Source organism: Eleutherodactylus coqui, chromosome 1, assembly GCF_035609145.1.
Source record: "Eleutherodactylus coqui strain aEleCoq1 chromosome 1, aEleCoq1.hap1, whole genome shotgun sequence".
Taxonomy (NCBI): Eukaryota; Metazoa; Chordata; class Amphibia; order Anura; family Eleutherodactylidae; genus Eleutherodactylus; species Eleutherodactylus coqui.
In genome coordinates, this window is record NC_089837.1 from 462,356,042 (window position 1) to 462,380,282 (window position 24,241).

The following is a 24,241-nucleotide window of genomic DNA, read 5'->3' on the forward strand; positions in this document are numbered from 1 at the left end:
ATCCGAGTACTTTTCACCCGAGTAGTGAAGTACTCGAAAATCACGGTGCTCGATTGCGAAATCGCCCTTACCGAGTACGTTCGCTCATCTCTAAATTTTTTTCCTGTTGGCGAACAATAAAATTAAAAGCAGATAAGAGCCCTCTGGCTATTAACTGCTTTCAGCTAAGGCTTCATTTTTATACTAAATTGCTATTAAGTAGCTGAGTAGATACTTAATAGTTTATGCAAAATAATGACTCAAAGCTATCACTCAAACTGTTGTTTAAGCGATCTTTGAGCAATCATCGCTCAGTGTAAATGGGCCATAATACCAGAAGATCAGATTGTAGCTAGGGGTGGGGCTGAGATGCTGTGAGGCACCAACAAGTTAATCTACTTTGGCCAGTGGAATTACACGGCTAGCACAATATAGCTTTTGCTATGAGTGAAGGAAAGACTGCCTATGCCTCCGAGTAATAGATATTGACTGTAGGGTTTTCCTATGATACAACATAATATAATACCAGTTTTCTGAATATGATATCAGACTCTCATTTTAGAACAAATCAAAGCTCTAGCAATTTGTAAGCACGGCTTTACTGTTCTGCTTTTCCACATTTGTAACAAAATCAAACATAAATCATTTTCTATTTGAGTTCTCTGAGTTTTTTTGTATGAATATGGAAATCAAACTCAAGAGTTAGCAGGAAAATTACATTTAAATGTTTCCTTTTCATAACCCCCTGGGAACTGTCTCTCATTTCAAGGGGCAAATGCCTGCTTGTTGCAAGACAGAATTATCTGGAAATACAAGATGAAATATGTAGAACATTAATTTTTGATTAAAGTAATTGATGACAGACAGAAGTATTAACTCACACTAGACATATAAAATCACTGGGGAGCCACCGAACACCAAGGATGAAGTTGATCAATCACTGGACGCCAGGATTTGCAATAATCAATTGACGCTGCAGTCTGGATCACTAAACTGATAGGTATGGGACAGAGGCGTAACTTGAAGATTCAGGGCCCCAATGCAAAACCTGTAACAGGGCCCCCAACTATAATGCTTTATTCATAGGACTGGGCTCCCTATACGGAGAAGAGAGGCCTTATGGGCCCCCTAAGGCTCCTGGGCCCAGGTGCAACCGCATCCCCTGCATCCCCTATAGTTACGCCCCTGGTATGGGATCACCAAACAGCACAAAAGCCCATTGTGGGCAGTGGACTAGTCTACCGCATACTTAGGCCTTCATACGGACGTATTTGAGCGTATTTGTGCGTGCCCAAATGCAGAGAATAGAACCTATTGATTTCAGTGGGTATGCTCTCATTCCCCGTTTTTGCATGCACATTTTTCAGCGAGCAAAAAAATAGAACCTGAGCACCAAAGGGCCCCACAGAAGCCTTTTGAGGGGTGTGTAAATTTGCACACAATACGCAGTAAGTTACACGAAACACAGCGCAAAACCATGGGGAAAAGAAGACATATAGCCCTCATTGGGCTAAATAGCCTTTTAAATTTGGGTGTGGGGGGCATATCTTGTGCCCATGTGAACAGTACAGAAAAATGTGCAAACACACATCCAAAAGAGCCTTCGTCACAGCGCAAATGTGTTGCGCTTAAACATACGCCAAAATGCGTATGCCCATGTGAAGCCACTCTTAGACCTCATGTCCACAAATGCATCGGTAAAACGCTGCATGTCTCCCCGCAATGTTTGTAAGCAACGGCTCAGCTGGCAAAAACTGTGTACGGCTGTGAGTGCACTGCACATGTGGCGTATCACACACACACACACACGGACATGCGCAGTGTAACTCTTTTTATTCATACGCTGCCTATACCTATAAATAGGGCTCATGCTGCATGGTCCGTAGAGAAATAGAGCATGCTGCCATTTATTTCTTGTGCATATCAATACACAGTGTCTACACACATGTGCATGGATCAATGAAATCCATTGATTTTCATTGACTCCTTTCACCGTGTATCATGCGGCCAAACACAATCGTGGACATGACCCCTAAGAGAATTCAAAAGTGACCCTCCCATTAGAGGCTGAAAATTGATATGCAATTTAGTACCACACAGATAGCAGCCTGATCCAATCATGAGACAGGGGGTGTATCCCAGACTACTTCAGATTTAGCACTGTACTGTATACAAAGTAAAGTCGTAGAAATCAGTTCTGTTCTAATAGTGATGAAATAAAAAAATTAGCCAAGAAATAAGATCAGAGGAAAAATAAATAGCAGGTAATCATGTACTAGTTTACATTCTTATGTATCAATCTTAAAGGAGATGTCCCGCGCCGAAACGGGTTTTTTTTTTTTTAAACCCCCCCCCCGTTCGGCGCGAGACAACCCCGATGCAGGGGTTAAAAAAACCACCCGCACAGCGCTTACCTGAATCCCGGCGGTCCGGTGACTTCAATACTTACCGCTGAAGATGGCCGCCGGGATCTTCTACCTTCGTGGACCGCAGCTCTTCTGTGCGGTCCACTGCCGATTCCAGCCTCCTGATTGGCTGGAATCGGCACGTGACGGGGCGGAGCTACACGGAGCCGCTCTCTGACACGAGCGGCTCCATAGAAGAAAGCTGAAGACCCGGACTGCGCAAGCGCGGCTAATTTGGCCATCGGAGGCCAAAAATTAGTCGGCTCCATGGAGACGAGGACGCCAGCAACGGAGCAGGTAAGTATAAAACTTTTTATAACTTCTGTATGGCTCATAATTAATGCACAATGTACATTACAAAGTGCATTAATATGGCCATACAGAAGTGTATAGACCCACTTGCTGCCTCGGGACATCTCCTTTAAGCTCCTGACTAAACCGCCAGACTGAGGAAACATTGGAGACTTATAAAAGTGCAGTCCATTAATTTGCAACATTGTTACAACTCAGTGTACTTTGCATAGAAGAACTTAATCGGAAAGTGCTTTGTTTTGCCCCATGGTCTATTATTGCACTTATCTTAGTGTCAATCTGCAGATCTTCCAGCATTCTGTGGCTGCCCAAATTGTTATTCTACTCAACCATTCTTGTTTAGACTCAATAGGTGGTTACATCAATGCAACATTGGTTTTCATGATCTCCACTAAACCTGAAATAAATTATTCAATACACTGAAAGCAAACAATAATCTCATTTTCTTCTCTGCTCCTCACACAAATGTCTCGAAGATTTCTCCCGTGCATCAACCATGCTCTGGAACTCACTACAGCATGTGATCAGAATCTCCAATACCTTCAAAAGCAACCTGAAAATCCACCTATTTGGAAAGGTCAACAACCTGATATAAAGGTGCTTTCACACAGGCGGGAAAATGCGAGACGGACAAAATTTGCATGAAAATACGACCCATTATTTGCACCCGCAGCAATTATGCTGGGAACCCCCAGTGGCCAATCTGTTCTTAAATGGTATGGATAGGGAATAACTTGATATTATGGTACAACTCCTTTAATATCTATAGCAGATAAAAGTGCTTTTAATAGTGACTTTGTAAATAAATATCAAACTTCATGAGTGATGTCTGCGGATCAGATATTAGTCTTGGGAATAGAAGAGTCAAGTGCCCAGTTCTTGTCAAGTGTATGCTCTCATTGTTCTTTATGTTCTTCTGAATTTGTTAATGATTAGAAGAAAAACTCTCCTATAACTATCGCGGAATTGTTGGTGCATGGCCGCGTACAATATGGGATTAATGCAACTGTTTAACCAGGTGAAATTCATGGCTATCATGTGAAGAACTTGGGGTGCGGCATTTTTGGCATCAAAAATGTTAAGGAGTAAAAAGGGTATATAGCAAATCACAAAGAAGAGAAAAACCACGAAGCACATACGGGTGACCTTCCTGAAGTCTGAGTCCTTTGAATGAGATACTCTGGCAGTAGATCTAGTGTGATCAGTAGAATGTAGCACAACAGCACTGGAAGAAGTTCGATATGTTGAGATGCTTTCACTAGGAGCTACTGTGTCTACACCGCTGTTGTTCGCCTCATCACATTTGCCATTTACATCAGGGTTACTACTGGAGTCATTGGTTTTTGTATTATTGCTGCTGTCAAGTTTGTACCGGTTCAAAGCCTTGGAAGCAGATTTAACTTTCAGATGGATGAGTAAATGGAAGACACCAACACTGCCTAGGCCCACCACAAAGTAAAAACAAAATGGAATGGTGGTGTAAGGTCTTCCTTTTATACGATCAAAGCTACAGGTACAGACGTTGGGAACCAATACATAGTATGGTACAATTGGTGCAGAGCTACCAAATCCTGCCACCCAGGTGGCCAGAAGAATGCAGGTTATACTCCACTTACGAAAAATGCGATCAAACAGTTTATTGTTGGTGATGAGAATATAACGGCTGATGGCAATGAGGCACAGATTCCAGATTGATACAGAATTAGAAACAAATACTAGCATCCCGAAAATCTTGCAGAACAAGGCTCCACTTCTCCAATGCAGGTGTAGGACAGTGTCTACTGAAAACGGCATTAAAAATGTACAGTACAAGATATCCGCCATAGCTAGATTGATAATAAGTAGATTGAAACGAGTCTGTAGCTTTTTATCCAAGGCATAGGCAATTACTGTTAACACGTTGCCAACTGTCCCCACCGAAGACACGATGATACCCCATGTCACTGCGAAGTAACGATAATCCACAATAGAAGGGTGATAGCAGGAGAAGGGATCTGTAGCATTCATTGTAGAATCATTCATGGTGATATCTGGACTATCTGCAGCACGGGCTCTTTCTGAAAGGGATAAAACAAAGATTCAAGTGATTACAATGCACATTATCACATGAACTTGAGATTTAGTTACATTGAAATTAGTGGCATTGTTTAGTCATGTTTTGCGGCTGGAATTTTCAATAAGACATAATCATGGTTCTCTGTTTAAGCCCTAAGACAGCAGCTGAGGCACAACCCTTCCTTAACATGCACTACTACTCTATAGCACAGAGTTGCTCAACAGACCACCAGCTGGCCAGATCTCTGCTTTCTGGACCAGGAGAAGACCAACTTTGTCTTCAAGCTGCATGACTGAGCAGATAAACAGCTTGTAAACTTCTCCCGACTTGGAAATAACAGGGAACAAATCCATCAAGTGGTCAAGAGTAAGGTCGCCTTAACAATATGCATATTTGCTGTGGTCTCTCTGCAGCGGAAACCCCACAGAAAGTACATCCACACCTAAATGGATGCAGAATGCATGCAGAATGAAAGCTCAAATCATATCCTGACCAATCTAATGACTCCAGCACTCTACAATACCCACACACACTCACTAACACCAACAGCTTTTGTTTCCCAGGTAAGCTTTAACCTGCACTGATGAATTTTTAACACAATCTTCGGAGTTATGGTTTGTTTCAAAATGAACAGGGTGTGACTAATAAATTGCAGATTTATTCTAAAAAACTCTGGCAGTGCTAAATTTTAATATATATATATATATATATATATATATATATATATATATTTTAAATATATATATACAGAAAAAGATTTGACAGTGGAGATAAGGTTTACAGGTATGCACAACAGACAGCACTTAAAATAAAATGAGGAACTAAAGAAAGATACCAGATTTGGGATGTTTGGTCCAAGGTTCTGATTGTGCTGATTCACTGGAAAAAAAAAAACAGGAAAGTCCTTATGCCGTAGCATATCTCCAAAGGCCTAACAACTGGTCTCTCTGAACCCCCTCCCCCAGTTTTTAAAGTTTCCCCAGAACATACCTCCCCCTGCCCCCTCTGAGCTCATTCAGAGAAGGGTGGAGTAAATGTGTACTCACCTGTGAAAATCCATAATTCCCCATTTTGACCATATCTCCGCAGGAGATCCTCTGATCGGGAATATATGCCTGGCATATTTCTGGTCATGATTTTATCTACTCAGCTATATCAAACATGACACGTAAATTATCAGGTATGTGAATATGGTATTTGGAGGTGTTCTGGGGCTTGTACCTCAATTAGTTTAGATGTTTTATGCCTCCAGCCTACCTTCAGGGCTGGAGCTGCTGCTAGGTTGTTTTTTGATTTGATTTCCTTTTACTTTATTTGGTTTCTATACCTATCTACACTACCGTTCAAAAGTTTGGGGTCACCCAAACAATTTTGTGTTTTCCATGAAAAGTCACACTTATTCACCACCATGCGTTGTGAAATGAATAGAAAATAGAGTCAAGACATTGACAAGGTTAGAAATAATGATTTGTATTTGAAATAACATTGTTTTTACATCAAACTTTGCTTTCGTCAAAGAATCCTCCTTTTGCAGCAATTACAGCATTGCACACCTTTGACATTCTAGCTGTTAATTTGTTGAGGTAAGCTTGTGAAATTGCACCCCACGCTTCTAGAAGCATCTCCCACAAGTTGGATTGGTTGGATGGGCACTTCTGGCGTACCATACGGTCAAGCTGCTCCAACAACAGCTCAATGGGGTTCAGATCTGGTGACTGCGCTGGCCACTCCATTACCGATAGAATACCAGCTGCCTGCTTCTGCTGTAAATAGTTCTTGCACAATTTGGAGGTGTGTTTAGGGTCATTGTCCTGTTGTAGGATGAAATTGGTTCCAATCAAGCGCTGTCCACTGGGTATGGCATGGCGTTGCAAAATGGAGTGATAGCCTTCCTTATTCAGAATCCCTTTTACCCTGTACAAATCTCCCACCTTACCAGCACCAAAGCAACCCCAGACCATCACATTACCTCCACCATGCTTAACAGATGGCGTCAGGCATTCTTCCAGCATCTTTTCATTTGTTCTGCGTCTCACAAACGTTCTTCTTTGTGATCCAAACACCTCAAACTTGGATTCATCCGTCCACAACACTTTTTTCCAGTCTTCCTCTGTCCAATGTCTGTGTTCTTTTGCCCATCTTAATCTTTTTCTTTTATTGGCCAGTCTCAGATATGGCTTTTTCTTTGCCACTCTGCCCTGAAGCCCAAAATCCCGCAGCCGCCTCTTCACTGTAGATGTTGACACTGGTGTTTTGCGGGTACTATTTAATGAAGATGGCAGTTGGGTACCTGTGAGGCGTCTGTTTCTCAAACTAGACTCTAATGTGCTTATCTTCTTGCTTAGTTGTGCAACGCGGCCTCCCACTTCTTTTTCTACTCTGGTTAGAGCCTGTTTGTGCTGTCCTCTGAAGGGAGGAGTACACACCGTTGTAGGAAATCTTCAATTTCTTAGCAATTTCTCGCATGAAATAGCCTTCATTTCTAAGAACAAGAATAGACTGTCGAGTTTCAGATGAAAGTTCTCTTTTTCTGGCCATTTTGAGCGTTTAATTGACCCCACAAATGTGATGCTCCAGAAACTCAATCTGCTCACAGGAAGGTCAGTTTTGTAGCTTCTGTAACGAGCTAGACTGTTTTCAGATGTGTGAACATGATTGCACAAGGGTTTTATAATTATCAATTAGCCTTCTGAGCCAATGAGCAAACACATTGTACCATTTGAATACTGGAGTGATAGTTGCTGGAAATGGGCCTCTATTCACCTTTGTAGATTTTGCACAAAAAAACAGACATTTGCAGCTAGAATAGTCATTTACCACATTAGCAATGTATAGAGTGCATTTGTTTAAAGTTAGGACTAGTTTAAAGTTATCTTCATTGAAAAGTACAGTGCTTTTCCTTCAAAAATAAGGACATTTCAATGTGACCCCAAACTTTTGAACGGTAGTGTACCTGAGCCGAGTTACTAGGAATTAGCATTAAATCTCAGGCCCAGGCTAGTAGATTAGGGTTATTTAGCTTATTTATCATATCTATGCAGAAGCTTGTGGTATACACCTCAGGGATAATAGGGTCATTTAAATTAAGTGACATTCTGACACGCTATATTTGAAGTCAGTTATCCTGAGGGGCTACCTCTTAAGGAATCCATCACCTAGCTATAATTGTACCTTCGTCCGCATCTGCAGTCTATTGCAGTTATCAATCCTGCAGATGTGGTTCGTTGTTGTGACATTTACAGATGACCTATATTATGGTTAGCCCACGTTGTTGTACATTTTAAGATCTCAGATGTACACTTCGGGCACATATGACACGCAAACCTTTGTTATTTAGGTTCTACATAAATATAACTCTAGGGCTCCTGATGAGTTGCTAGCGCGACAGAAACGCGTCGTGCCTGTTAAGCCTACCGAGCCTGTTGAGCCTATAGGGCCTATTAATGAGTTGAAACTATCTATATGATAAACACAAAGGAATTGTGAATTAACAAAGAATCAGTTTAGTCACGTACTATTACATATTGGAGCAGAACACGCAAATTGGGAATATCGTTATGTGAGGGGTTTTCTGCTATTAGACTATATACTAGTCACCTGGTTAAAGAGGGCATGATACATATGGCCCCAGGTATTCTATGAACCTCAGATATACGGGTGAAATGAGACTACATGTGCCTAACAAAACAAGATCATCTGTATTGAACTATTAAAGAGTTAATAAAAATTTGTTCTTATGAGGCCTTCCCAAACCAATAAAAGCTTTTCTTTTTAAGTGGTTACAAATAAAAGTTAAATTTTAAATAATAAGGAGCTTAGTCTGTGAAAAACGAGTTATACGACTGGTTCCCCTGCAACTGTGAAACCCTCAATGAGTTTAGATGTGTTTTATTCAGCTGGCCTCACCGATTCTGAAAATATCATTTATATCGGGCTTGGACCTTCACACGACCACCCTAATTTGAAGTGTCTGTGAGAATCCAGCTTCTAGTAGGATAATTTCCTTAGACTTCAATAACAAGTAAATGGTCACACAATTTGGGTTCCTCATGCTAATTCTAAACCAAACCGCCAAGTGGAGCCAAGAGGGCAAGTAGAATGGAAGGGGCTTATTTACTCTTGTCATGGAGAATGTCAGACAATTGCCTTTCTAAATGCGAATATTCAAAAGGCAGGAGGGACTGAAAAACTTCTAATTGCATTCTAACTCCACACTCCAAGGCCGGAATATGATATCACAGTGGTACAAAAATAGATGACACATGCAGCCAAAATGCCGGGCGCCCCACTAGTCTCTATATCACACTGATGATTTTTTTTAAATTCGTTCATTATGTAGCTATCCCTTCAGTATAAATAAGTGAGCAAGTCTTACCTTGGTTAACTATTTCTATCTGTTTGAATCTCCCCACTCTTTTTCCTCAGATGGTCATGTGATCTCAGTTCTAAACAGTTCAGATCTATTTGGTGTTATGGATTCATTTTCTTGCCAAATTCTCAGTTTATGTGATACTGTTACATGGCTCTACCACAAAAAACTACTTACAGAGGGACATGGACACTCCTGTTACAGTTACCGATGATGATTACATAACTGAACTGTTGTCACACAGTTATGATTGAGGAGATCACAGCTCATCCTCCTGACTGTATAATTATGGGCTGTAGCCTATTTAGATGAATATAGAAGGTAATAATAATTAAACGGTTCCCCTGCAGCCAAAAATAATGGGATCGGTTAAAAGTGAAAGTAAAATAATATCACTTTCAAAATGGTGCCAAATAAGCATCAGGCAAGGGGCTGTACTGCAGGGAGATAGATGGAATACACAGAGGAGACCTCCAGAGTGTGACAGGCAATCAGGTGAGGGGAATAGGCAAGGAAAAATATGTTTTTTTCCCCCAGGAATAATAAACTTAAGAAAAAATATCCTCATATTCCCAAATTTCCAGTCCGCAGTAATCTCTTTGGCATATATACCCCGGAACTAAAATATACTGAGAAAGTCCAGCGTGTCAAGAATCACACGGAAAAGGCTTATTATGCAAGGCAAGAGGAGTAAAAGCCATACACAGGCCTATAAACAGGCTACACGTTTCGAGCAGTAGCTTTTTTTCATGGCATGTTGTATTATCAAACACTGCAAACAATATAACCAGCAAATAATAGCACTAGTAATAGTCAAGGATGAGAAAATCTGATCTCCCAGGATCAATTCTGGTACATAACACCAAATTTGCAGTTTAAACCACCAAAAACGCGAATCCCCAGTGTAAATATCCAGTACACTTTCAATACCATTAACAATCATATTAGATGTGTCATTATGATAATCCACAAAATGCTTTGGAACTGCAGATGGATTGACTAACTTTATTCACACTCTCATTCAGATATTTGTGAATGCGAATCTTCAAAGGACGCGTGGACTCTGCACCGCGGACAGGAAACTATATACACTACAAAAGAAGAATTGAAATTAATATAAGAATGGGTTTTAAATTCAAAGGTAATCCCCATTTCAAAGTATTTACAAATTTTAACATATTCAATGACCGCACCAATAACAGCCCTTTGTAGTTGACCAAGAAAAATGCAATTTTTCTTTGACTAAGAACCTTAGGGACAAATAGCTGCCAATAGTTGAAGGTTTTTTAAGAACCAATTTAACGCAATTTTCAGTGATGTCATTACAGTTTTATAAAATGTTGTAAAAAGGCTAGATTGTTATGAAAAGTGTTTTATCATGAAATTGAATGCTATACTGTAGATTGTAGAAAACACAAGTGTTGCATTGTATCAACTGCAAAAAATGGCCAAATTCAAATCAAAGTCGACAGCGAGGTCATAGAATGCGGGCCAAACTTCATTTTCCTTGGCTCAAAAATTCACCAGGATGATAAATCTATGCCAGAGATAAAACGTAGAATAGCATTGGGGCTAAGTGCAATACTAAACACGGAAAAAATCTGAAAAAATAGGGATATTGGTATAGCAACTAAACGCAGGATAGTGGTGTCAGTGTGAACTGTCTTAAGCAACCTGCTGCATCTACAGAGCACTAAGCACAACATGTGGGTTGCAGTGGCAGACTTGCAGGCTTGCCATGTACTCCCGCCCAATAAGCTACTGGTACTGATACAATATACTGCAGTACAGAAGTATTCCAGTATATCATACAAGCCAATGTCAATGGGGCTTATTAAGGTGAAAAACACATCGCACAAAAATCGCAAGTTCATGCGTTGCGATTTTTGCGCAATGCATTTTTAGGGTTCTTTCACTCTTTTTTTTTCAAACCAAAACCAGGAATGGAACTTACAGAGAGAAAGTATGATGGAAAGATTTGAATTCTTTCGTATTTTGGACCTGCTTCTGGTTTTGGCTTCAAAAAATGATACAAAAAAAGCCCATGTGAAGGAGCCCTTATTAACATTAGAAAGTCCCATTTCCATTTGCGTTAAAAAAAACGCAGCAATATCATATGAAAAAAAATGCAAGAAAAACACAAGTGTGGGAGAGCCCTAAGGGTGCTTTCACATCTGTGCTGGGGATCCCACTTTGCCCGCGACCAATTGGTTCTCTTTCTGGATGGAATTGAACAGTGCTGGGCAGCCCCTATTGACTATAATGGGGTCTTTCCACTTTCTGTCCTGATGGCCAGCTTTTGGACTGAAGAAAAAGTGCTGCACGCGGTAATTCTAACCCAATTTGTGATTGAACCTCCAGCCATAGGTTCTGATGCAGATGTGAAACCACCATGTGATAATTTGCAAAGTAGTGCTGACTCCTCCTGTTTCCAAATTTTTTCTCAGAACAATCCGCTTTAATATGTCAAGTCCAAGAATGCTATATCAGTACTATGGCTATGTGCAGTGAATCTCAGATTGAGAAAATTATTGTTCAGGAAGGACACAAAATCCAGTATGAACACCACGCAGCCATCTCAACCCATGATGAGGTTGTCTATGTAGCACCCAACCCATAAATGACCACCAAATTCATATCCCATGGAGAGAAAATATACTTATTCTTCCACTATACCATATAAATCACTACAAGCAAGGGGAGAAATCTAACTTCCATGCTAGCTCCTGTTAAGTCCCATTTACATGTAACGATTATTACTCAAAAATTCAAAATGCATTCAAATGACTGAAAGTGAGCGATAATCGGTACGTGTAAACACGGCCATCGTGCACTTTTCATCTAAAACCATGATTTTAAGGTGAACTTAAAATCCATCGTTCAGCCGCAGAGAGATAAAGTATCTGTTAACAGACCACACGCTGTGTTCTCAGCGTGAGTTGGGACATTACATTGTATTTTGCCGGCAGCCCCGAAGAGAACAAGAGAACAATGCAGCTATGTGCACAGCAGGGCATGTCATTAGTCACATGCTTTTCTCTGCAAACAGCTTCTGGGGCTCATTTTACATGCAAGTGAAGATAAAGTGTTAATGGGCATTACTGGCCATTAACACTTTATGCAAAAAGATCACTAAAACGTTCAATCGTTTGAAAGATTCTTTGCATGTAAATGGGACTTAACTTTGAGTTAAAAATGATTGTCAAATAAGGAAAAATTGTAACTGAGTACTCGGTTGCAACTATGATAAGTTTTTTAACGGGATAGAAAAATGTCAGCAATGTTCTATTAACCGAACAGTGCTTGCTATATGAAATAACTGTGTAAAGAGAGATCACATCACACATCAGCCAAGTATACATTGAAGACCACTTCACGTCATCCATTAAACTAAGTACATACTTGGTATCTTTTATGTAACCCAGACTACTTTTAATGACGGGTTGCATCAAACTATTGACCCAGGCACCCAAGTTCTCATCCTGCACTCCTATACGAGCAGTAATGGGTCTCATAAGTGATGGAAACACATCTTTATATATTTTGGACAGTAGTGAAAAACCGGGGAGAACAGGTAATCAGGTAATCAGGAAACGTGTGTAACTTCACTGTGAATCAGAACTCCCATATAACAACTTGTTTCAACTAGTTCAGTTAGAATCTGTATGCTTCTGAATCTTCCATTCTCTGGTAAATTGTATATGTACTAGTATCAGACAGCAGATCGAGATACAATCATTTCTATAACTATATATCCAGTAGAACAACTGCTCCTCCTCTGTGTGCCTATCTAACAATTACATAAATATTATTTTTGAGTTCCTTCAAAGCTCTTTGCGGCTTTTTGCTTACATGATTTTTGTGATGTGGTATTTGTGCACGTAATCTAATTAAGTCATTTTCCATAACCTCTTGGAATGTTGTTAAAGGTTCAGGTCTAGGCAGAACAGGATAAAAGTACGGATATTTTAATTGTAGACTATGAGATATAATGAATCACTTCCTTTTCAAGTCTAGACTAAGCCTTCAGATCTTGCAAATGTATCAAAGCCAATTCATCAGTAGATAAGAAATAAGGAGGATCCTCCAAAATCCGATCAGGTTATTGAGCAGATGTATGTAATTAAGCATTATCTGTATCTGCATCGCTAGAAAGAAAATGCTTTTTAATAGTCAAAAGTCTACAAAACTTATTTATGTCCCTTATCTTCTTCATTAAATCTTAATATTTCAAAGGGACGAAGGTTAATCCTTTGCTAAGTACCTGTAATTGTTCTTCTTGGAAGAAAGATCTAGATAAGTTCACAACATCTGGAATCTACAATCTGAAATATAAAAAAAAAATCAATTCAAATGTGATTGTTATGATTATCGTTTAAATAGAAGTTATACCTGAAATTACAAAGATGATTTCTCCTCCACCAAAATACCCAAATGTATTCTAAAGAAGTGGAAATGCATGGCCAGAAGAAAGAAATTCGATGTTCTTGTGATATTCTCCTGTAAGTTCAGACTCAGAGGCTTATAACTCACAAGACGCATTCATTAAAACTCGTAGCAAACCATCTGAAATCTTTAATGTTGATGATGTCAGGAATATTAACCCGTCAAGGCAAAAAGTTGTTTCAAACTTCTCAACGAGATCCGCTGCTTCTTCAAAAACCGGACCAAATGCAAAAGTCCAGCACAAAGGACAGTCGGAGAAACATCAAGTCTCCGCAGCGCAAGAACTTTTAGATGTTGTGAACCTCCAGTATCTACATGGTTCTTCACAGAAGAGCAATTAAAGGTACTTAGCAAAGAATTAAACTTTGCCCCTTCTACATATTTTGATTTTATGTAGACAATTTATGATGTTAATTGATATTAATGTGTAGACTTTTTACAGTTAAAAAGCATTTTCTTTCCACTGATGCAGATAATGACTTATTACATATATTTGAGGAACAATCTGAGGTTTTAGATTGAATTTTGCAGGAACCACCTTTTTATATACTGATGAATTGACTTTGATGCATTTGCAAGACCTGAAGGCTCAGTCTAGACTTGAAGCGGATAAAATTCATTATTCGTTCCAGTTTAAAGTGAACCTGTCAGGAAACCGCGCTATAAACTATGGTGATGGGGAGCTGAGGGATGTACTTTTTATAGTCACTCTGTTCCCATAGTGTTCGCAGAAGAAGATCTTGCGTGGTCTGAAAATCTGACTGTAGTAGTTTCAGGCACTACGGCGGGGTCTCAGGTGTAGTAGAGAAGGACTGGAGAGTAGTCAGGTAGAAGCTAGGAGTCAGCAACGGGAGGTCTCAGTTCGCAGTACAGATGGAGAAGTCGGGTAGTGTAGTCAGAAAGTAAGCCGGGGGTCAGCAACGGGAGGTCTCTGTTCGCAGTACAGATTGAGAAGGCGAGTAACATAGTTGGAAAGGAAGCCAAAGTCAGCACTGGGAGATCTCAGTTCAATAGCAGAGGAGCAGGCAGAAGTAGAGCTTGATCAAAGCTTGGAGCACAATAATCACCAAGGGTGGAAGGTTCAAGGCCAAGCTTATATAGAGGGCTTAATCAGCAACAGGGTGGAGCTGGGACAAGGAAACAGAGGGTGGAGCCAGTCAGGGAAAACACAGGAGCATGGCTAGGTGTTCAGCAAAGAAACTGTCCAAGTCTTGTATGGCCTAGTGGAAAGAGCTGCTGACTGGAGAGCAGAAGGTTCCAGGTTTCAGCCCTGACAGTAGCCTTCTTTCTTGAGGATGGCCTCCACATATCCCAGTTGCCAATTTTCCTAGGCATCTTCTGTGAAACTCCCTTATAAGTCTTTGAGCATGTAAAGTTTTCTCTGGCTCTCAGGAGTTCTCCTCTGGCCCGTATCCCTGCCACTTTACGAGGTGCTTTGAGTTTACCTTTATGTTGTCTGGAATCCAGAATCTGCTCCACCATAAACTTGCCCTGGCCCTGAACCTTCACAGGAGCGGGAAGTGGTTGATGGGCAACACCGTGGGAATGAGGGAGTGGGTAATATAAAAAAATTACATCTTCCAGTTCCCTGTCACCTCCTTGAACAGCATTCTAACTTAGTTTATGGTGTGGTTCCGAGGTGACAGGTTCCCTTTAAAATAAAATAAAAAACCATATCTTTATCCTGTTCTTCCTACACCTGAACCTTTAACAGCATTCCAAGCAGTTATAGAAAATGGCCTAATTAGATTGCATGCTCAAATACAGGGATTGCATCACAAAAATAATTTAGGCAATAAGCAACAAAGAGCTCTGAAGGAATTCAAAACTAATATTTATGTAGGAGGAGCAGTTGTTTTACTGGATAGATGCTTATATAAAGAACTGAACCTTAATCTGCTGTCTGACAATGATGCATTCAAACTGTTAACAAAGAATCCAACAGAAGAATACCAACATAGTTCAAGTGAATTTATAGAGAGAGATCACAGAGGGCTTGTATTGTCCATATCAGGGTGACTTCCAAAAATTCATCTAACCCATGATATAACACAGACACTTCACAAATGTTTGATAAGTCTGTTAGGCTAGTTTAAGCATTGTCATTTTTCCATTCCCTTTTTTTTAGTTATATGCTCTATTTTTAAACATTTAATATTGAAGGTTTAGTTTTAGGTTCTTCGCTGTGACAGGAATTTGTATAAAGAGGTTATAATTAGGGATGAGCGAGTATACTCGCTAAGGCACTACTCGCTCGAGTAATGTGCCTTAGCCGAGTATCTCCCCACTCGTCCCAAAAGATTCGGGTGCCGCCGCGGGGCGGGGAGCTGCAGGGGAGAGCAGGGAGGAACGGAGGGGAGATCTCTCTCTCCCTCTCTCCCGCCCGCCCGCTCTGCCCCGCTCCCCCCTGCTCCCCGCCGCAACTCAGCTGTGGCGGCCCCCGAATCTTTAGGGACGAGCAGGGAGATACTCGGCTAAGGCACATTACTCGAGCGAGTAGTGCCTTAGCGAGTATACTCGCTCATCCCTAGTTATAATATTTAGTATACTGAGGGAAAAGTCATGGAGAACGGTTGATCAGGAACTGTGCGTAGTTTGATTCTGAGTTAATATAATATGTGAGTTCTGACTAAGAATCAAGCTACACACGATTCCAGATTGCCCACTCTCCTGAATTTTTTACTCACTACCCCCCCCCCCCAAAAAAAAGGTGTGCTTCCGCCACCTATGAGACCCATTATTGCAGGAATAGAAGTTTTGGGTGAGAACTTGAGGGGTCTGGGTCGATAGTTTGGTGCAACCCTTGATTCAAAATATTCTGGGTTACACAAAAGATACCAAATATGTACTTAGTTTAATGGATGGCATAAAAAATGGTCATTAATGTATACTTGGCTGGTGCGTGATACGGCCTCTCTTTACAGAATTATTCTACATGACTTGGGCTTGTAAGCCCTTTTTTTGTTAACGGAACATTTTTAACCCAAATAAGACATGTCATTATAGTTGGTACAGAGTACTTGCTTAATCATATTTTTTTCCTATTTGACAATCATTGGCTACTTTTTCCCCCTTGTTTGCAGTGGTCTATATGGTTTGGTGGGTGGATAAAATTATTTTGCATATGAATTTGATGGGGTTGCTTATTTGGTATGGGCGCTACTTACACAACTTCATCATGGTTTGGGGCAAGCTTGTGGTGTTCATACCAAATTTTTGTCCTTCCTGAGCAATAATCCTCCTAATCTTACATTCACTTCACTTTGCCATAGTACTGATATAGTATTCTTGGACTTAACATGTTAAAAGAGATGTGCCAATTGGACAATTATGCAGAGCTAGCTGGAAAAACAGGAGGAATCTGCAGTTTTCTGAAGATTATCACAGTGAGGTTATCTAAAACGAGCGATCAATACAGCTGCAAGCAGAGTTAATAAACACAATAGACAAGTTATGACTAGCTTTGGCATTTCCCATAACAAAAGTCAAAATTCAGCAATTGCTTTTCTATACCTTATAGAATTGAATTTCCTGATCCAAAAATAGTTCAATCAAGCTACTTTTAAGACCAAATCAAGCTAGAAATTACATCATTGTAGAAGTAGTTGTCAAAAAAAGCTCCAATTATTGACTCTAAGTGTTTTTTGAAGAGGAAAAAAAAATGTCATTTTTCTTGGCTAACTACAAACAGCTGTTTAAGCCTTTGCAATCCAATTTTGGATTCAGGATTTCCTAGAGGGCTTTCTCTTTCTGCCATTATACAATGGCGCTGTTTGCTGGCTAGAGCCAGTACCTCAGTATGTGACATGCTGGAGAGGCCCCCGACAACAGAGCAGCCAGTAATATACAGTATGAATACCCTGCTGGACGTCTTTCGACATCGGAGCTGCACAGCCTTCAAATCAGCATGTCTTCAGACGTCAGACAGTGGATTGGAAAGAATTAATGGGCAGTCACGAAATATGTAAAGTTTGAAAACATATTGAAATGGGTAGTGCATTTGAAGAATATGCAGATTGTAAAATATTTAAAAATGCATTCTTAGATTCATTGCAGTTCCTCTTTTGTAGTCTGTTTGGTTTCATCTCCCCAGTGCAGAGTCCAATACTTGGGCTGCACCACTTTGAAAGTCCCCATTCGAAAACGTCTGAATGACAGTGTGAATAAAATTAATCTGCGTTTTCAAAGTATTTTGCGGATTATCATATAAAAGCCACAAATCACATATCACATGCTTGTTAAAGGTATTGAAAAGGTGTTTGCACCAAAGAGAGGTAGTGCTCATAAAAGTGCCCTTATGACGTGCACTGGATAGTTACACTGGAGATTCGAGTTCCACAGATTTGATGTTAAGTCCCAGTATTGATACTGGAAGATCAGATTTTCCCATCCTTGATTATTGTTTGTCATATTTTTTGCTTGTTATATTGTTTTTTATTCTGTTTTTTTATATTGTGATCCATATTACTTGACCTTTCTCCTGGAGTTAGGTCAGGGGTGGAATGGTTTATAATGGCATAGGATACACAGCTTGTTAATACAAAATGCCATGAATAAGACCAATTGTTCGAATCACATAGGCTATTTCTAAACCTAAGTATGATATTTGCTTCCGTCACCTTGCATAATAAAGCTTCTGCATGCGATTCTTGACGTGCTGGACTTTCTCCATGTATGTGCATTTACAGAGGCAACCTGTTTCCATGCACCAAGATCACATTGTAGTGTCTATGCAGGTGAGACGCCCGGTTGTTTCTTTGTGACACTACAATAGGTTCTACCTATATACTATATTCAAGTTCCCTTTGTAATAAAATATTAAAATGACAACATTTACCTTAGAATGTGTTCATCATAACAAAAATGTTGAAAATAGTAAATTCAGCAGGAGACAAATATCAGATATTGCATACTCACCAAATGCAGAGTCACACTGGCTGATGTTCTCAGATAGCCGTCTTTGTATAATGTCTATCTTCGTGAGCTCCAGCTTGCTCAATAATTATGAGTAAGTCCTATAAGTAGGTTACTTCCTTTTTGCTTATTGATGAGTCTTGATTTGATGAGCTACTGGTGTTATCTCATGCAGCTTCTCATAAATGTATCATTCATCACATCTATACTATGTTATCTTTTGGAAGTGCTTATAATTTATTTCATGATACAAATACAACACGATTGGTCATGGCTAAATGACAGAATCCGGCTTATAGCAAGATCATGTGTCCTATAAGCTCCATATAGAACATCTTATGACTGGACGAATGAAAGCATCAGATATCAGTCCTGTGGATAATAACAGGATCCCCTGGTATGAAGTTGGAAATTGGACTTCCAGTTGAGGCCTGAAATAATATTGAAAGGGATCTACATAAGAAAACTCATTTTCATATGTCCTATGAGGGCATATGGACATCACAGAGGGGATCGGAATCTATTAGCCAGATCAGAGGGATGCCTACAGAGAGTGGCTCTCGTTCTGATGGAAAGGTTCATTCATTGGAATGGTTAGCATGTAATATTAGTATATACCATATCTTTGGGACTATAAGGATGAATGCACATGGGCGGATGTGAATTGTGGAATCCAGAACGGGTGACCGCCTCCAGATTCCTCAGCAAACACTGCCCATAGCATGCTATACAAAAGTGATTCTTCATGCATACGAGTGGAAACCAATTATGGTTTCCGCTTGCGGATGAGAAATTGCAGCATGCCCTATTTTTGCATGGATTCTGCACGGATGGCTTCCATTGAAGTCAATGGAACCTATCCAATCCGCAGCACTAGAAAAAGCAGAAGTGTAAAAGAAAAAACTGTACTGCGCATGTCCAACACCAAGCCATGCGGACCATACACAGTACAGATGAAGATTCAAGAAATCAGGTACTTGTGGACACTGCTGCTGCCAGGGCGGGATTCTGCATGCATGCTGCCTAAGACACAATTTTTAGCTAATAATAATTTGGCTAAATGGTGTGTGCGTTCTATGGTCTGAAGTCAGGAAGATTTGGCAGTTCCAGACCCTCCTGACCTCATCCTTCTTGATGATGAAGAGTTTCGATAAATCATCTGATGGATCATTGAGAAAATAACACTTTCTCATTGCCCAGTGCAGATCTGATTGATCAGTGTTGAGCAGGAGAAGATCACAACCAGTTGTACCTATCATTTAGACAATTAGACATGGAATGCATTTATTTGAGAGGATAGTAAAATATAAGGTATCTATGTTTCAATGGTTAAGGGCTCCTTCCCACGGACGGATTTCCGCCGCTAAAACCTAATAGCACAATGCACCGTAAAATCACCGGGACTCACCCGCGGCATGCTCTATTTGCCGCGGGTGTACGCGTGGACGGCTTCCATTGCAGTCAATGGAAGCAGTCCGTCACGGTATCTTCCGCTGTAGAACAGCGGAAGGTAGTGTGAAACCGCCTCTCCGCCTACCGACAGCCGCGTCATATGACGCGGCCGGCGCGTCACATGATGCTGCGGGGCGTCACGCGCTCTATTGCGCATGCGCGCCGAAGCGTCATGTGGGACGTGGGACTCCAGATCCGGAGGTAAGTATTGGGGTCTCTGGGGGGCGTCGTGACGGGCTCCGCCACGGAATTCCGGCTTTAGGGTGCCTTCACACAAGCGTGTTTATATGCGTACAGTTGCATGCACAAAAACACGCTCCTATTAGAAATATTGGTTTCTTATGGTTTGTTTACATGTTGGTGTTTTCCAAGAGTGCAAACGCATGTACATGCAAAACATAGGACATGCGTACACCATAGTGAATGCACGCATTGTTTTCAATGCAGCCGCATCTGCTGCCAGTGGCTCCATTGAAGACAATGGTCTGCCGGCACCTCTGCATTGTTTTTCAGGGAAGGGCTTTACTTATAAGCCTTTCCCTGAAAAACAAAAATTTTAGTGTAAAAAAAAATAAAAATAAAATATAAACTTACTTCTCCGCCACATGCGGCAGATGTCTCCTTCATCCCCGCTAGTAAAGTGAATAGGAAGAATAGCCGTGATCAAATCCCAAAATGAATTAGCATTTTCTCCATTTAAACGGGCATGTTGCCTCAAAAAAAGCTACAGCGCAGAATTCCGTTGGTCGGCAGAATGACTTCTAATAGCTTATATATCTAAAATAGAGCTAGTTGCCTTCTTTTCCTGGCACCAAACGCAGATAATCGCCCTCCACCTCCCTTTTTTTTTTTAGCTCCCATAGGACTCTATGGGGGCCTCCAGCGTTTTTCGGTAAAAGATGACTCAAGAGTTATCTTATGACACTGTGAGAAAAATCGGCAACTGAAAACGGTTGGCGATTTGATGATTTAATGGTGCGATTTTTTTTCATAAACCCGAAAATCGCCTATGTGAATGAGTGCATTGACATCCAATGCTTCACTTGGTAGCAATTTTCGGCCGACGTTTTATTGCAGCTGTGTAAATATGCTTGTGTGAATGAGGCCTTATTTAAATGTAATCTAATCCCACCAGGCCTCTGGTCTGTTGTGCATCTACTTGTTTGGTCAGATATAAAGCCTGATAAAGGGGCCTTGAGTAGCCCCGAAAGTTTGCATATATTGGTTAGCCAATAAAGGTGTCACCTCTATAACACTTTTGTCTTTTTTATACAAGAACACTCATTAGTTATAAGAGTTTAAACATTTATTAGAACTAAAGACATATAAAAAAGCTTTATAAATATATTATATACAAACACCTTCTAGTGCATGTAAGTAGAAACTTTTGGGGGAAATTATAAAACTGTCTAAAAGAAAAACTGTTTAAGTTGTCCAAAGCAACCAATCACAGCACAGCTTTCATTTTGTATTCTGGTATGGTAAAATGTAAGCTTAGCTGTGATTGGTTGATACTGGCAAAGAAGACAGTTTTTTTTCTTTTAGACAGTTGTGTTTCCAGTTACTTTTCAACTTTCAGTTTTTTGGATATATTGCACTGTAAAATTAAAAAAAAAAATTGCAAATGTCTCTTTAGTTGCTCTGGATACACAACTGCTTTTTTTACATTAGTTTTTTTCCTTGGTACAATCTGGGTTTGCATTTGTTCAAAAATAGTTATATATAAAGTAGTGATAACTGCTTCGAAGAGTGCAAAGAAATATCAAAACTTGAGTGATGTCCACTGCTCAGATGTTACTCTTGAGCATAAAACATTCAAGTTCAGGTTATTAGAAGCTTTATGTCCTTCCGAATTTATGAAGGATTAGAAGAATTACTCTTCTATAACCATCGCGGAACTGTTGGTTCATGGCCGCGTACAATATAGGATTGATACAACTGTTTAACCAGGTGAAATTCGCTGCTATCATCTGAAGAACTTGGGGTGCAGCGTTTTCGGCATCAAAAATGTTGAGCGATAAAAAAGGAATGTAGCTAATCACAAAGAACAGAAAAACCACAAAGCACATACGGGTGACCTTCCTGAAGTCCGAAGTATACTTCTTTGGGTGAGATGCTGTATCAGGGGCTGATCTAATGTGATCAGTAGACCAGGAGGTCACTCCAACTTTGGAAGAAGTTGCATGTTCTGAGATGACCTCACTAGAAGCTGCCGTGCCCACACGATTGTCTTCTACCTCATGAAATGTTTCATTATTTCCACTGTTACTACTGAAGCCATTTGCCTTTGAGTATTTGATGTTGGCAAGTTTGTACTGGTCCAAAGACTTGGAAGCAGATTTAACCCTGAGATGGATGAGCAAATGGAAGATACCAACACAGCTTAGACCCAGCACGAAGTAAAAGCCCATTCGAATAGCGGTATAAGGTCTTCCTTTTATACGATCAGCGCTGCATGTACAAACTTTAGGAACTAATACAAAGACTGGCCAAAGTGGAGCAGAGCTAGCAAATCCCACCACCCAGGTGGCCAGGAGAATCAATGTTGCTCCTAACTTGCAAAAAATACGATCAAAGAGTTTATTGTTAGTGATGAGAATGTAACGGCTGACGGCAATGAGGCACAGACTAATGATTGAAACTGAATTCGAAACTAACAAGATCAGCCCGAAAATTTGGCAGAAGATGGCTCCACTTCTCCAATGCAAATGTAGATAGGAGTCTATAGAGAAAGGTTGTAGGAACGTACAGTACAAGATGTCCGCCACAGTTAGATTGATGATGAGTAGATTGAAACGCGTCTGAAGCTTTTTATCCAATGCATAGGCAATTACTGTTAACACGTTGCCAACTGTCCCCACCAAAGACACGATGATACCCCATGTCACTGCGAAGTAACGATAATCCACAATAGATGGGTGATAGCAGGAGAAGGGATCTGTAGTATTCATTCTGGAATCAATCATGGTGATATGTGGACTCTCGAAAGCACTGGTTCTTTCTGAAAGCGTAAAAGAACAGATTCAAGTGATTTCGATGCACATTATCACATCAACTTGATTTCGTTACAATTTTATGCTACATTGATAATTCTACTATGTCCTCAGAGATGACAATAACCTTTCTGATAAGACACTAGCTAAGATACTGTAAGGGGTGGTGCTCCACACCCTCTATTACATAGATGCAACATGTGGCCTCTGTGTTAGCGCAGATGCCGGTTGCAGGTTCGAACCCCCCCACATTCGATCTGGTACCCTAGCAATGCTGGACACCTTGGTGGCGGTGGCGAAGCCCTGCAGTGGATGATGGCAAAAGGGAGAGATGGCTTGAATAAGCAGGAATAGACTAAGACCTACGGTTTTGGATGAGATAAAATTCCTGGCCAGGATGGGCGTAAAATGGACTCACAGTGATACATGTAGCGTAATGGCATCAACTGTGATGCTGCTAGTATAACGTGCTTAAGCATGTTAAGCACAGCCTTGCAAGTGTTAATGGGTTTGTGGGTAATGTAGTTGTGTTATGTTTAAGAGTGTTGATACACATAGAGTGTAATGTAAAGTGTTAATCCCGAGTGATGAGAATGCATATTCTGCATTGCAGTGGAAATAGAGTACGGTTGCTCTAAAACTACAGTCGCTTTAAGAGTTAAATGGCAGTTATTACATAATGTTAAAAATAACCGCAATAGTTTATTATACATACATTCAGTAAAGTTAGATTTAATGTGTGTTTTTAAGGTTTAATGTGGGTTAATGTCTGGGTTATGTCTGGAAAATGCATAGTTGTGTAAGTCATATGACTATGTTTTATATATATATATATATATATATATATATATATATATATATACTGTATATATATATATATATATATATATATATATGTTTGTGTTTTACAATGATGAGTAGAGAATGGGAGAAGTAGAATAGAGCAGTATTTCTGACAAGTTGGCAAGTGAGAGACGTTCTAGTGAGCCACACTGACACTGATAGGGCCATGTGAGGAGAGAATGGAGGAAGCTGAGCGATTCCCTTCTGCTTGACCTGGGACCAGTCTACCCAGGATATGCCGGTGCTTCCACTAAACACTGAGAAAGAGAAAGACAGCTGTTTGGCAAGAAGAGGGCACAAGTAATGTGAGTGTGGACCGGTAGAGAGTGAGAGAGTTGCCGAGAGTGGAATCACACAGATAACTTAGACTGTGGATTTATCCAAATATCCCGAGTAATTCTCCCTGTTGCACCACTTTATCTTGTTGTATCTGTGCCAGCACTGTTGATGTACATTGAACGTTGACAGGTTA

The 24,241-nt window shown here is 40.3% G+C and overlaps 2 protein-coding genes across 9 annotated transcripts in view; both read right to left on the minus strand.

Annotated features, from left to right (window-relative positions):
• Positions 1 to 2,811: 2,811 nt before the first annotated feature.
• The window catches only part of LOC136584198 (G-protein coupled receptor 84-like), a 28,233-nt gene continuing 6,803 nt past the window's right edge, over positions 2,812 to 24,241 (minus strand). The window contains exons 1-5 of one of the 7 annotated variants that reach the window (XM_066584294.1): positions 18,485 to 18,558; positions 13,386 to 13,446; positions 10,052 to 10,212; positions 5,588 to 5,631; positions 2,812 to 4,753 (exon numbers count right to left, since the gene is read on the minus strand). In XM_066584294.1, coding sequence (XP_066440391.1) covers positions 3,603 to 4,718 — 1,116 coding nt within the window. In that variant the 5' untranslated portion in view covers positions 4,719 to 4,753; positions 5,588 to 5,631; positions 10,052 to 10,212; positions 13,386 to 13,446; positions 18,485 to 18,558 and the 3' untranslated portion in view covers positions 2,812 to 3,602. Of the gene's footprint in view, positions 4,754 to 5,587; positions 5,632 to 10,051; positions 10,213 to 13,385; positions 13,447 to 18,484; positions 18,559 to 24,241 lie in introns of those variants that run through there. The other 6 variants (XM_066584295.1, XM_066584293.1, XM_066584297.1 and 3 more) reach the window with 6 other exon arrangements.
• The window catches only part of LOC136584172 (G-protein coupled receptor 84-like), a 51,308-nt gene continuing 48,398 nt past the window's right edge, over positions 21,332 to 24,241 (minus strand). For both annotated transcript variants that reach the window (XM_066584291.1, XM_066584292.1), the window contains exon 2: positions 21,332 to 22,934. In XM_066584291.1, the coding sequence (XP_066440388.1) occupies positions 21,772 to 22,934 (1,163 nt within the window). In that variant the 3' untranslated portion in view covers positions 21,332 to 21,771. The remainder of the gene's footprint in view (positions 22,935 to 24,241) is intronic.